Raw genomic sequence first — 14415 nt, 5'->3', positions numbered from 1 at the left:
GTCCTCAATGGGTCTTAAGTAGTACATTTCCTGTAGACAGAAACAGAAAGGTTTGTGTTTCTGCAACATCTGGATATCATCGATATTCTGGCAAAATCCACGACAGTTCCATTGTAAAAATTTTCCTATTCTTTTGGTTTTATAGACTTGTCTTCTTTTCGGGAGGTTGAGGGCTTACCTTTGTCAGATTTATATTTATCCATTGTTTTAGGAAGTATGGACTGCCAGTGTCCATCTCTTCCTCTGGTAGAGTGTTGAAAACATCAAATGTGTTAGGGTCAGTTGGTAGGTTTAGTTTACTTTCAGTGGGTATCGAGGTATCCATTTTTTCTGTGCGAGTGTCTGGTTTATCTTTGAGTGATATCTCCACTATAATTTTTTTGACATGTGAGTTTTCATCGAATGGGACCATTTTTGAAGTTGTCTCTGGAGCAAGGCCATAGATATTGTGATTAATGCGCTCAACAGAGAAGTACTTGCGATCATAAAGTTCAGGTATGGTGAAATTATCAGATGGTCGAACAGGCATACATGTTTGAGTTGCTGCTGTTACTTTTTCAGCATAAGAGGGTCACAGAACAAGTGTAATGGTGGCCAGCTTTCTTTTTGCATCCTGATATGTTATGTTTTGTTGTGTTTTGTTTTAAATTTTTGTATCTCTTTTTCATCTTTCCATTTCTGGCATGCACGAGAGTAAGCTGGATGATCTCCCTGACAGTTGACACATTTAGCTTTTTTTTGCACAGCAAGATTTGTTATCATGTTCTTTACTACCACATCAGGCACAGGTAGTAGAACCACGATAGGCAGTTTGGGCATGTCCATATCTCTGATGTTTATAGCATCTCAGTGGGTTAGGGATGTACATTCTAACAGGACAGCTGAGATACCCTGCTTTTACAGATGTCGGAGGCCTAGGTGTATTAAAAGTAAGGATGGTGTTCTTGGATGAAACCAGGCGACCATCCCTACGTATCAGGATGCGCCTCACACCCATCCTCCTTGATCTTTAAGCTCTGAACATATCCTCATCAGGAACATCAAGGAGATCCCATTCTGATATCACTCCTCTACTGGAATTGAGTGTTCTATGAGGTGTTACTGCGATTTGTATTCCACCTATTGTCGTTGCTCTCAGTAGTTCTCAGAATGTTGCTGACATAGTGTTATCGCGAGGATATCACCAGAACGCAATTTCATAACAGTTTTAGGAGGTCCTGCCAGTACTTCTAAACCTTTTTGGATAAAGAAGAGTGACATTTTCCCAATTGGTTTTTCACCTGTTGCATGAATGATTAAAAAGGTTGGTACATTTATGTTAGTATTCGATATCTTTTGTTTCTTACTTCTGTTTCCATATGCTGTGTCTATATTATCAGTACTTGGTTGGGACTTTGTTAGGGTCCCTGAAACATTTGAGGATGAAGAATTCATATTTAAGGAATTTTTAATTCGGCAGCAGAGCTCCCTCCCCACCCACCACAGAGACACACATGGACGCCCACTACCCGGCAAGCAAAGACTGCGCTCAGGAGTGGAATGCCAGTGCTACCCTGGACGCTATACTGGCACTGCAGCAGGTCTAGGATCCCGACCCCAGACAATGGGGTGAGAGACTTACTGCAACACCGTTGACCCTTGCAGGCAAGCCCACTAGCCGAATGATCCTGGCTGGGCCATCCAGGACCACCTGTCTTGCCGAAGCAGGGGCCAAAGTAGTGCAAGACTATGAGGATACTCCCTTTCCGGATGTCCATGGGTCACACCGCACGGCAGACACAACAGCAGGGCGTTGGATCCCAGTGATGGTGGTCTGGAAAAAGGATAGTGAAAAAGACTCAGGAAAAGTAGAGCAAAGAATACGGGAAGAAAAGCAATGAAAAAGAGGAAGAATGAAAAGGGCTAGTACCATCACTGGGAGGTCCCCTCCACCACAAACAGGTGCCCCACATGGAGGGGGTAGAGGTATGAAAACTGCCTTCTAGTTTCTAGGCTGTGATCATGTCTCCCATATCCTTGTAATCAATCTATGAAACACTCTTGTCCCTCCATCCCCTGTGGTCTTAATTTACTCTGCTGGAATTCTATCTGCACCTGAGGGTCTTACTGCTGTTAAGCTGTTTAACTGCTCTTTCAACCTCATGCCTAAGTGGAGGAGGTTCCAAATGAAACTTTTCCTGGCGAGAGGGCTTCTCCAAATTTTCGTTATCCTTTCTGCTGTATAGTTCCTCAGAGTATTCTGCTTCAAGTGCCAGAAGTACAGGTATACTCAGATTGCTTATTGTGTTTCTGCCATCTGTGCCCAATGCAGCAGTAAAGAGCATAAAAATAGATTACAAATGCGAAACAAAACACCCAATTCTGCTAACTGTATGTGTGTGTGTGGGGGGGGAGAAACTTACAAGCATGCCAAAGATGGAAAGATGAGAAAGAGCTTCAGAAAATCAAGCTAGGTCAGGATGTACCATTTAGAAGACAAAGTATACAACAACAATATCTAGTAGATAAAACCTCTTATGCTGTGAAAGAAAAGTAAAAAAAAAAAGTATCTAAAGGGATATTAATATGCATGAGTTTCTCACCTCACAATTACATCATTCTTGAATGGTAGAATTTAGTTTGAATCTCACTAGAGTGAATCAAATTAAAAAAGAATATGACCTTACTCATGAAAACACACCAACAATAGCTCCACTTCATGAAAACGCTATGGTAAGAAAAATAATGGAACAAGTACAAAAGGATTATGTTGCTGATGTGCATATACTGGTTAAAGGTATCTGAAATGCATCTATGATTTCCTCACCCCTTCCCAAGTGGGTATTTCTGTTGTGGCAAGTGAATTTTCTGAGTTAAGAGAAGTCAAGTAATATCAAATCAAATTAATGTTTTTGTTTTCTATTCGAAAATTTCTCCTTCGCCCTTTGTTTTTCTTTCTCTCTCGATGCCATAAAACATTGTGGTGCTGATGTGCATACACTGGTTTCAGGTAGTATAGTATGCCCACAGATAGGAGACCCTTCGACACTTCTCCGCATGTCAACAGAAGGAGAATCCATTCCGATAATAGGGTAATCAATCCGTATTTTGGGATGAGTTGTTTATTATTACACATTGGAAAATTAACTTTTCTTTTATGACCATTGTAGTTTTTAAAGTGGTAACTAATTTGCTTGTATAACAGTTGGAAAATTTTACCTATAAAGCACGTGATTTCGAATGTTTTGACCAATTCGTCCATCGCCTTATTTCTTTCTCCCCTTCAACATGAATTGACTCTTCTTGGCAGTCTGCCAACGAGAGCTCTCGCTCATGTGGTCAGACTATACCTGAAATATGTAAATTACCCCCCCCCCCCCCCCACTCCAACATAAATTTGACTTCTAATGTGACATCAAGTGAATTTACTATGGATTATGTGAAACTAAATAATCTCAAAACCAAATTTTTAAGTATTTTTTTTAAAACTCTTGAATCTAAAATAATAATTTCAATCCTAATTTGATATTATGAATCAGATTCTACAACTGCTGTTTAAAATATAAATGAAACTTCAGTATTCTTGCTAAGCACTCATTCAGAGCACACTCAAATAATATTTGAATATGAATGAGGTAGAAGAAATGTCCTAGGATATTATTGAAAATGAAATCATTAAGACTTATTAGAATTACAGGTGTAGCAAATATGAGTGAAACATAGAAAGGGCTAATATCATGTCATCCTTGCACTCAAGAATAATATGATATTTACCGTTCAATCTGAATCCATGGAAAATAACACCCAAACACATCATTCTTTTGCTTATATATCTGGATCCAGTTAAGAGCAATTAAGAGTAAATAACTCCTCTTTCTCTCTCTCTCTCAGAAGGCAAATTTTGCTAAGGAATTTATAACTTCTATGACTCTATATAACTGTCTAAGTTTAAAAATTGCTGTAGTCATTAAACTTCTGCATTTGCCAAAATCCTGCTCAAGCAGTTTTTATCAATTTCATATATAATCCAATCATTTGCATAAGAAATCACAGATAGTTCCTTTGCACAATGTTAGGAATTTAAAAAGAAGCCATTTATTGAAAGATACTTTAGCTTCCCAGGCAGAAATAGATAATACAATTCACAAAGGATATAAAAAAAGAAGCAGTATATGAAAGCTACTTTAGTACAGATTCTAAGAACTACTGCTGCATTAATGGAATGATCAAACAAGAAACTCTAAGGAAAGAAATACTCTGCTATCAATAATATGGAATAATAACCTATGAATCAGCTTCAGCCTTGACACAAAGTCATGGATAATGCATTAGTGAGATGACCAGGAGATTGGCATCACTAAACAACTGAAGATGTAAATATATTCAGAGAGTTATATGGAGTGGTGCTGATTTAGTTTCCTTAAAGATTTAAATAGTAATTTGGCTTGGATGAATGAGTGGGGCTCTATTTGAAAGTTAATAAGTTTTTGGCATAGCATTCTGTAGTGACAGAGCTATGTACTGTATTGGTACTTCAGGAAGTGGATCCACTTTTCCACTTATGTTCCTTTTTTTTCTAGTCATGACTACGTTGCCACAGTGCACATGCAGTAAAAATTATTAGTGTATGAATACAAATACATAACACATCAGTGTTCAATAGTGGATGCTGCTGATGCTGCTTTGAGCAAGACTGAGGAAGGCACATGCACTGCACGGACTACCTGCCTTGTGAAAGACCACTGTTAGGTGGCATGTGAGTAACACAGGTGTCTTAAGGAAAATTTTTATAACTTGAAATTTTTATGCTGACTTGTATAAGTGTGAATTTATGCCAAGATGGGGTCTGCTTCAGGCTTTACTATTCAGCCAACATCTGAGAAAATATTTTAGGTTATAACAAATTTTTGTTTATTCAAAGTTATCAGACACATCTTAACCAGTTTGTTTTTCTTAAATTTCATTTTTTGAATATAAATGAAATGGGATTATTTATAAAGGAAATAAAAATGTAAATATTCTGCTCTTGTTTTTTATATGCCTTTATTCTGAAAGAAATATAAAAACATTCCAGTTTACTCAATTAAATTCCAGAAAATATATAGATGTTAGTCATAAATTATCAAGATAATCTAGATATTAGTAATAATCCCAAGCATTTGTCTTCGTTCTAACTTTTAAAGTAGCATTTAAGTAAAATATGGATTTATATATATATATATTCTTACAGAAAGTATTTCTATAAAAAATGTCCAACTTGAGTTTCATAAATCTAATATTCACATTAGAGTTGCAATTTTTTAATATGGAATGTGACTAAGTGCATATAATTAAATAAAATAGAACCAATTAAAATTTACTTGCAAATATAAATTATTTGTGATCAAATTATTTCAAAAAAGCATTTAAAAAAAAAAAATTTTTTTTTCTAAATTTTTTGACTTGGCCTTGGACTCATGAGTCCAAGGCCATGTCTAGGCTACACATGGCCTTGGACTCATGAGTCTCAAAAAAGTTTGGCTGGAAGCCAAACATGAAAGGAAAGATGAGACAGGATGATGTATAGTTGCAATTTGATATATATCTGCTCTTTTGATTTAAATTCGGTTTTACTGCTCTACATTTAGATGTGATATTATTTTTTAACCATTTGTGGTTTCTAGTAATTTAGGAATGTTCTAAGTTTTTCTCGTACATTTTTCTTTTGATGCTGTAGGTCGATTACTTTTGAAGTAAGTCGATTATTATTAGGTTTTTCTCTGCTTTCTGTAATGTTTGCTTCATTGGATCTAAGATTGCATGTTTTCTTTTTTTTTTCTTCCAAATTCTTCTGTTTTCAAGAGTTCGAGGTTCTCATTTTTATGATTAATTTTTTTTTCTTTAAGTGCATTCTGTATATTCAAAGTCTTTTAATTTTGAGGTGTCAAGAATCTTTTCCAATTGATGGGAAAAGATTCTCGAGAATTTAAGCTTCAGTTTTGCTAATAGAATTTAGTGTTCATAATCAATATTTACTTTCATCGAAGTTTCTACATTTTAGAATGATATTTCCCCTTTTTTGTTGACTAGGCTATAATTAATATATTTTAACTTTTGCCATCAAGTAAGGTTCAGATGTAATTTTGATTGTCTCTATAAAAAAAAGAAAGTTTTAGTAATCACTAATCCTATTATTCTAATGTTAAGCTTATTTGTTAGTGGTTATTCATAATACAGCAATTCTTCAATTATCTATGCACAGTGACAGAGCAATCCAGTTGAATAACTGAAGGTATATAATTACATGGTGCCATACAAAAATCAGTTGGCATACTAGTTCATTCATTTTATGGATGGATAAGTGAGAGATCACTGTAGTACTTTATGGTATAAACAACACCAGAAGGACAAAATAAATAATTTAATTACAACTGTTTAATTACTTTAGTTTAGTTATCTTGTTACAAGAAATATGATTAGAACATATTCACTAAAATGGTCAAGATTGAATCCAGATGAAAGTATAGAATTTCAAGCTACTTCAGGATGGTGTAATCGTTTTATGAACAGACAAAATCTGGTAATATGACAAAAAACGAAAATTGCTCAAAAACTACCAGCAGATCTTGACCACAAACTTACCAGTTTCTATAAATTTATTATTCAGTTGAGACAAGAACATAAATTTCTATTGTAAAATATTGGAAATATAGATGAAACTCCTATGAGCTTTGATATGATAAGCAATAAAACAGTGGCGTCTAAAGGTAGTAAGAGTGTGCTAGTTCGAAGTACAGGTCATGAAAAAAGATTTCCAGTTGTGTTGTCAAGTTTGGCTGATGGAACCAAGTTAAAACCAATGATCATCTTCAAATGTAAAACTAAACCTAAGATAAAATTTCCTTCAGGTGTTTTTGTACATTTTCACGAAAAAGGATAGATGGAAAAGGAAAATGGTGTGAAATTATGGATAAATAATGTGTAGAACACACGACAAGGAGGTATAATGAAGAAATGCAGTTTATTAGTATGGGATATGTTTCGTAGTCATTTAACTGAGAATACTAAAAGTCTTCTAGAAAAATAACACAAAAATTGCTGTTATACCAGCAACCAATGTTGTGCAATTTTGTGATTAAAGCTGATTTTCATTGACATAAAGAAAAGTAGAGACTGTAATAAAATCGTTTAAAAAGTGTGATATCTCTAATCTTATAGATGGTACGGAAGATGATCTGTTGTGGGACACTGATGACAATGAAAACAAAATCAATTCACCGGATTCGAACTGGGATCCATATGACGATCATTTAAACCAGCATTTCCCAAACTTTTCCTACGACGGAACACTTCACAAATCCTGAAATTTTCATGGAACATCTTGGTTATTTTGTAATGTATTAATTAATAATGAATTGTTAATTTAGCTGATTTTTTATTATTAATTAATAATTAATTAAACATCAATTAAATAAACATCATTAAATTAATTTGTGCTGATTTTCATTGACATATCCCATTCTGATCACCAAAAATTTATAATATTATTATAAGTACTTACGAATGAATGCAGACTTTTTCTCCTGTGTGCTGGTAGTTTTCTCCTCCTTTTGTACATCCTGGAGATCGCTTTGTAGGCTGGTGGTGGATGACTCACTATCTGTTACATCACAAACATCTTCAATAAGAGTTCTTAATACCAAAATTAAACAAAGTCCCTTGTCTCTTATTCATATTAAAATTTAAATCAGCAGGCACCTATTACTTTTAAAAAATCATGGCACTACGGTTTTTCGAAACTTTCACACTACAATACAAACTTGCGAAGAAAGTATTCAGTATTACTAGATTTGAGACCGGATACAGACTACCTTGATCTTCAATTTTAGTAGAAACATTTTCTTTATACTTCCTTGCTGATTGGTCACTAACATTTGCAACACAGATGTTATTTCTTTCAGTTTTGAGAACAGAGGATACACCACCCATTGTTATAATCCACTTGCAGGCAATTTTTATGACCTGTCATAAAAAAGGTATTCCCTTTATCAAATGTTGAAAGGTTTCGATGTATGAAAATTAACGATAATTCATGAATACTTCCACGTATTCATGAATACTTCCACGTATTCATGAATTAGTGAATTAGTGACCAAGCCGTGTATTTAAAAATACATGGCTTGGTCACTAACATTTGCTACAAAGATGTTATTAGGTGTTCTAGGTCTGAGCTTTTCGACATATTCACGAATATTATTCTCCTCAGAATATTTCCACTATAAAATATTTATTCATGAAAAATGCTTAGAAAACTAAAATGACTAATTCCAGGAGAACTTCTCGCAGAACACTTATTCACCTTCCGCGGAACACAATTTGGGAAACCCTGATTTAAATAATGAATCTGAAGAACTATTTTCAACAGATGATGAAGAAAATTAAGATGAAAATTGAGGTTAATAATTATTATTTGTTTTTAAGACTTACATCTATTGTAATATTTTAAATAAATTTATGTAACAAAAAATTAATCTGATTTGTTTATAAATACTGCCTATTTTCTTATATAACAATGTGTTGTAACTACCCGAATGTTCATCCAAGAAATAAAGCTTCCCTTTTTATACTCGCTGTATAAGACGACTCATGATTTCGAGGGTTTTTCTGTAGTATTTGAGAGTTGTCTTATACGATGACATATACAGTAACTATATTTGCAATTGTCTGAATGGTAGACCATGCTCTGGATACTCCTTCACATGGGATTAAAAAAGATATCAGTGTTGCAAAGATGTCTCTATAGGTTTGAGAGACTATCCTTAAAATCTGCATCAGCTAGGAAACATTTCCACAACCTTAATACAAGGTGCTACTCAAAAGTTTGGAGAACTTGAATAGTGCGCACAAAATGGCTGTAGTGCGGCCTTCTACTCCTACAAGGGGGAACCAGTACCCTTCACAAATTAGTATGTCAACAGCCAGCAAGCTGAGCGACTGCATTCTTGGGTTATGCGTGTTTTTGTAACATCATGTTTTAGTGGTTTGGAGATTTTCTTCTCCAACTGAAATGGATTTTAAGGTGCAAAGAATCTTCATCAACTGCTGCAGAAGCTGAGGCAAAACAGCAATAGCCAAATTTACCACAGCTGAAAAAAGCATGTACAATGTACTAGCAACTATTAGTAAGCATTTCAAATACCTAAATTTCATCAAAATTCATCTTTACCATGATGTTTAATAGTGCGATTACATAGAAAGAGCTAATTATGGAAAGAAACAAAAATAATGATTATTAATATGTTCACATAATAAGGAAACAAGACACTTAATAAGGACATAAAAACAAAGGGGGATATATATATATATATATATATACCTGAGCAGATAAATGGGGAGCTGCCTTATTCTGTCCTAATGTCAAATGTCCAGTTGTGATATCACCTACTGAACCTCTTGTAACTTCCTGTTGCCAACTTCTGGTTGAAAGACTCTGTCCTGCCATAGGGCCTTGCAGAAGGGGTGGATGGGGTACTTGCTCAGGAACTTGTTCCCTAAATAACACTGAATTACCACCTGCATCCTGAGATGTGCCATGACTGACTACAGTAGTGGATGCTACAGGACCAGTAGCTCTGAAATTATGAAGAAGATTGGAAGGCAGAGTTTCTAACTGAGGTACTTTAGGTTGACCACCCATCATGAAATATCCTCCCTGCTGCTGTTGCTGTTGTTGTTGCTGCTGCTGCTGCTGTTGTGTTGGAACTTGAGATAGGTGAGGACTCTGAACCACCATTTGATGACCAGTAGATGAATTTGGACAGGGTTGTTGATATGGAGGTACAAAGCTCAAATAATTCCACATCATCCCAGTTGGTCCAGTGAGATAGGCATGTTGAGGAGTGGTTACTTGCTTACTGCTTTGCTGCTGTTGCTGCTGCTGTGGTGGTTGTGGTGGTGGTGGTTGTGGTGGTTGTGGCTGTTGTTGCTGCTGGGATTGTTGCTGTTGTTGTGATGGTGGAGGTGGTGGTGGTGACTGTTGAGGTGGTTGGTTTAATTGAGCTTGATGAAAGGTATAATCCATTGCTGAAGCAGGTAGCATATGAGGAAGCACAGTCTGCATGTAACTGGGAGGCACTGAGTTGCTTCTTACCATTGGACCAATAGGAGCAACACCACTCCTAAATGAATATAATGACCAAAATGCATATAAGATTTGCTACAAACATGTAATACAGATAATTTCTAAAGATAATCATTAATTTATTAACTAAGCACAATGATTTGATATATTTAATCATTTGAAGCACATTCCAAAAATCATATCACACTACTAAACTGAAATCTACATTTTTCCCTTCAATAATTTTTCACAATATATGAAACTACTCCATAATCAAACTTATATTATGATACTGAAATTAGAATTTCAAAATTCCAGAATTAAAATGTCCATATATATCATATATGGATTCTATCATTTAAATATTATTTAAAACATCACTAGCCTTTTCATTGCCATGGCAATGAGCCAGCAGGAATTGCAATGCTTTGTCATGATTCAAATGAGATTCTCAATTAATTGACTAACTTATTTGCATTAGTGTTATTTGCATTCTTGATTAGTGTTATATATTCATCCATTTTGTTCACCAAGGAATTCATTACATCATCAGCATGTGCCAATTTCATTTTCCACGTTCAAAATCAATTAAATGGTAGCTTCCCACTTTTTTTTTGATGAACAATGGCATGCTCTTTTTAATGTGAAGTCTGTCATTTTTTGATGGTATGGAAATTGCAAGTATCACTGGTGTATGAAAGCAAGCATATGCAAGAAAGTGATGTAAGACTTGACAGCTGAGTTTGCGAGGATGAGGCAAGAGACAAAGCTTATGAATAATAAACTTTGGTTTCGTTCCACTGAATTCTGTGTTTTGTAATATAAAGCATGGTTTGCTAAACTGGATTTGCACAAATGTCAAACTGCACAAATTTGTCTGGAAGAACATCAGGAATACATTTCTCTTAACGAAACCAAGAAATCCGGTTTAGCAAACCACATTTTATCTACAAAACATAGTATTCAGTAGAACAAAAGCAAAGTTACACAAAAGGTACCTTTCTTCCAAAAGACTCTACAAAGAAAGCTGTGAAGTACATAGTCATAACCCGAATCTAAACAAAAATGATTGCCTAAAACTTGTGCAATTTTGAGAAGTTATATAAACCAATACTCACAATTCATGTGTTTTTTCATAATTGAAATTAAATTTTGTTTATAATTTAAAAATAATTAACTAAATCAATTTATTGTTTATTTATTTATTTATGCTTATGGCTACATGACACTGGTAAATGAAAAGTACAATCACAATTTCCAGAAACAAATGATGAAAATCTTAACATATAAAAGTTCATTACATAAAAGGAACAACCTGCTTTCTAAGTCTTTCTTTTTTTTTTAAAAAAATAAAGCAAAATAACTTGTCATAATCAAGCCATGGATAATTATCGCCCTGCTGCAACAAGTATGACAAGGCTGCATGTTCTCACAACACTTTCACAACATAAATGTAGCTGTATCTGAGGTTTAAGTAGAGAGCAGTTGTGTCTTGTGTGAGAAAACTTGATCCATTAGAGGAGGCCCATTTCACATTGTATCATCATCTTCTAACATGAGGAGGAGTTCTGCTGATATTATGATGAGGACTATGAGAGTGACTACGAGAATACCGTCTTCGTGGTGAGACGGGACCGTGATCTTCTGTTTCCTCTGTAACCACTGCCACCACCATACCAACTACAGGTCAAGATCCAGGCTGGAAAGCCTGGATTTTGACCTGTAAGGCTTGAAAGGCTGGAAAGCCAATTTCAAGGCCTCATCAATAACCTTGTGGATGTCCTGTAGGACACCACCATGAAATTGGCACCATGTACAGTCGTACACAATATGAGTTTGTTGGACCATTATTCTCTCCATATGTCAGTTATTGATGGCAGCACAGCTGAAGAGAGTTCGTCCATGGACCAGAGAGGCTTTCTAGATTTGAGGCGAAGCTTGTCTTCTCCGTATGTGTGGTGGAGCAATGTTAGATAGAACAGGCAGTCAGGAGTGCTTCTCACTGTCCACTAATTGGCGCATGGTAGAGTTTAGCTGGGTGTCTATAATGTTAGTGTGTGTACTTCTTTCCCAGACAGGGGCACAATATTCTGCTGCAGAGAATGCAAGGGCTAGTGCAGACGACCTTAGGACTTCTGCACCACAACCCCAGGTTGTTCCAGCTAGCCTTGAAATGATGTTATTTCTGGTTTTAATTTTATTGGAGAGGTTAATGATGATGTGCCTTTTATAGGGTAGGCTTCTGTCCAGGCTCACTCCAAGGTATTTTGGGTGAGGCTCGTGTTCTACCATTTTTCCACAGAAAGAAAGGTTGAGTTGTCGATTTGCCTCTTCATTGTACAGGTGAAATACTGAGGACACTGTTTTCGTTGGATTTAGCATCAAGTACCACTGCTTGAAGTACTCTTCCAGGGTGTTCAGGTCTGTATTCAAGGTTGATTCTAGGTTGGTAAAGGAGGTGGATTGATGTAAGATCGCTAGGTCATCAGCGTACATATACTTGCTTGATCTAGTATGAGGTAGATCATACACGCAGATGTTAAAAAGTATAGGGGATAACACAGAGCCCTGAGGAAGACCGTTGTGAAGGAATCTGGGTCTGCTATTTTTTCCGCCAATATGGACCCGGATCTTTCTGTTGGAGAGAATAGATTCAAAAAGTTGTAAAGTTTTTTACACTTTATAATATTTCCTAGTTTTAGGAGGAGGCCCCTGATCCAGACAGTGTCATAAGCAGATGTTAGGTCAATGAAAGTGGCTCCAGATTTAAGCTTCTTCTGGAAGCCTGCTTCAATTTGAGTTGTCAGTGCCAGGACCTGGTCACAGCAACTTCTTCCTGGCCTGAAGCCAGCTTGTTCAGTCGGGAGTGCTCTTTCGATGAGTTGTGAAATTCTTTTAAGGAGAATTCTTTCAAAGAGCTTAAAGGTGGTGCAGTGCAAAGCAAGGAGATAGGTCGTAGGTTTTCCACATCATTTGGATCTTTCCCTGGTTTGGGCATGGCAATTATTTTGGCTTCCCACCACAGCTTTGGTAATTTACCAGTCATGATGATTTTTGAGAAAAGGGGGCAGCCAGCCATGTTTGGCCATGTTGACCAAGATGTTTTAGGAACTCAGAGAGTATGCCATCCACTCCTGCAGCTTTGCCATTCTTGGTAAGTTTTAAGGCTATTTGTACCTCTTCCCGAGATACTGGGTGTACGAGTTCAGGAAGCTCGGGTTCCGCCTTCAGGATGTGTCTGATGGAAGCTTGTACAGCAATTTTCCTGGTAGAGCTAGGATGAATCTTGGAGGTTTTCAATAAATGGTTAGCCATTTGATCAGGAGTTATCCCTGTTGTTTTGTGTGTCGTTGGCTCTGCTCCACCTAATTTTCTCAGAAGTGACCAGCTTCTCCAACTAGATGTGACGAAATTGAGTTCATTGATGGTTGAGATCCATCTTTCCTTTCTGTTTTTATCTAGGGTTAATATGAGCTCCTTAGCAATAGTTGGATCTTCAGTTTCCTCATATTTGGCTAGGAGTTCCTCACTTTCTCTTCTCCAATATGGGATATATTGTTTACTGCAGCCTCTAGGGATAGAGGCTTTTGCTGCAGATTTGAGTAGTTTAACAAATCTAGGATAGCAATTAGGAGTGGGTGGAATTGCTCTAATGGTTTGCTCGATTTGTTTCTGAAATGCAGACCAGTTGGACCTGTGGAGATTCCATTTAACGATCGGTGTTCCGCTGATAACTGGGATTGATGTTCCTATCTCTATTAATGTAGGACAATGTTGACTATTAGGGAATCTGTTAAGGATGGTTCTGGTTGATGGAAGAGGGTGGTCTTCGGAGTCTTTAGTGACTATGCACAGATCTGGAGTGTAGGTTCTGTTCCATCTGGCTGAGTAAAGAGTGCCATCCTGCTTGGCATCATAATTCAAATACAAGTTATATGTATCCATCCAGTTAGCTAGATTATTACCATCCCGGTTGTTAGAGGAATAGCCCCACATGGTGTGATGGGAATTGAAGTCACCAACATAGATAGCAGGGTGAGGAGGAGGTCGGTCCATCTGATCAGGCCAGGATTGTGATGGAGGTTTGTAGACATTGGATGGTGATATTTTGAACTTTAATACCTATGGAGTATTCTGTATCAGGAACACTTTGAGTTAAATTTATTGTAATTTATTTTGAATATCTATTAATGCAGATGGAGCTATTATCCTGCAGCCGATATTGTACATAATAACATGTGCTTTCAATTAAATTGTTCTTTTTTGAGTTTATATATATATATATATATATATATATATATATATATTTTTTTTTTTTTTTAACCAACTGTTTTGTT

General features: G+C 36.2%; 1 protein-coding gene across 2 annotated transcripts in view; it reads right to left on the bottom strand.

Annotated features, from left to right (window-relative positions):
• The window catches only part of LOC150110719 (uncharacterized), a 487651-nt gene that overhangs the window by 103448 nt on the left and 369788 nt on the right, over positions 1–14415 (bottom strand). For both annotated transcript variants that reach the window (XM_090400398.1, XM_090400407.1), the window contains one exon: positions 9335–10136. In XM_090400398.1, coding sequence (XP_090256524.1) covers positions 9335–10136 — 802 coding nt within the window. The remainder of the gene's footprint in view (positions 1–9334; positions 10137–14415) is intronic.

Source organism: Typopeltis vanoorti, chromosome 1, assembly GCF_054136105.1.
Source record: "Typopeltis vanoorti isolate ZY-2024b chromosome 1, IOZ_Tvanoo_1.0, whole genome shotgun sequence".
Taxonomy (NCBI): domain Eukaryota; kingdom Metazoa; phylum Arthropoda; class Arachnida; order Uropygi; family Thelyphonidae; genus Typopeltis; species Typopeltis vanoorti.
This window is presented reverse-complemented; position numbering and strand designations above follow the sequence as displayed.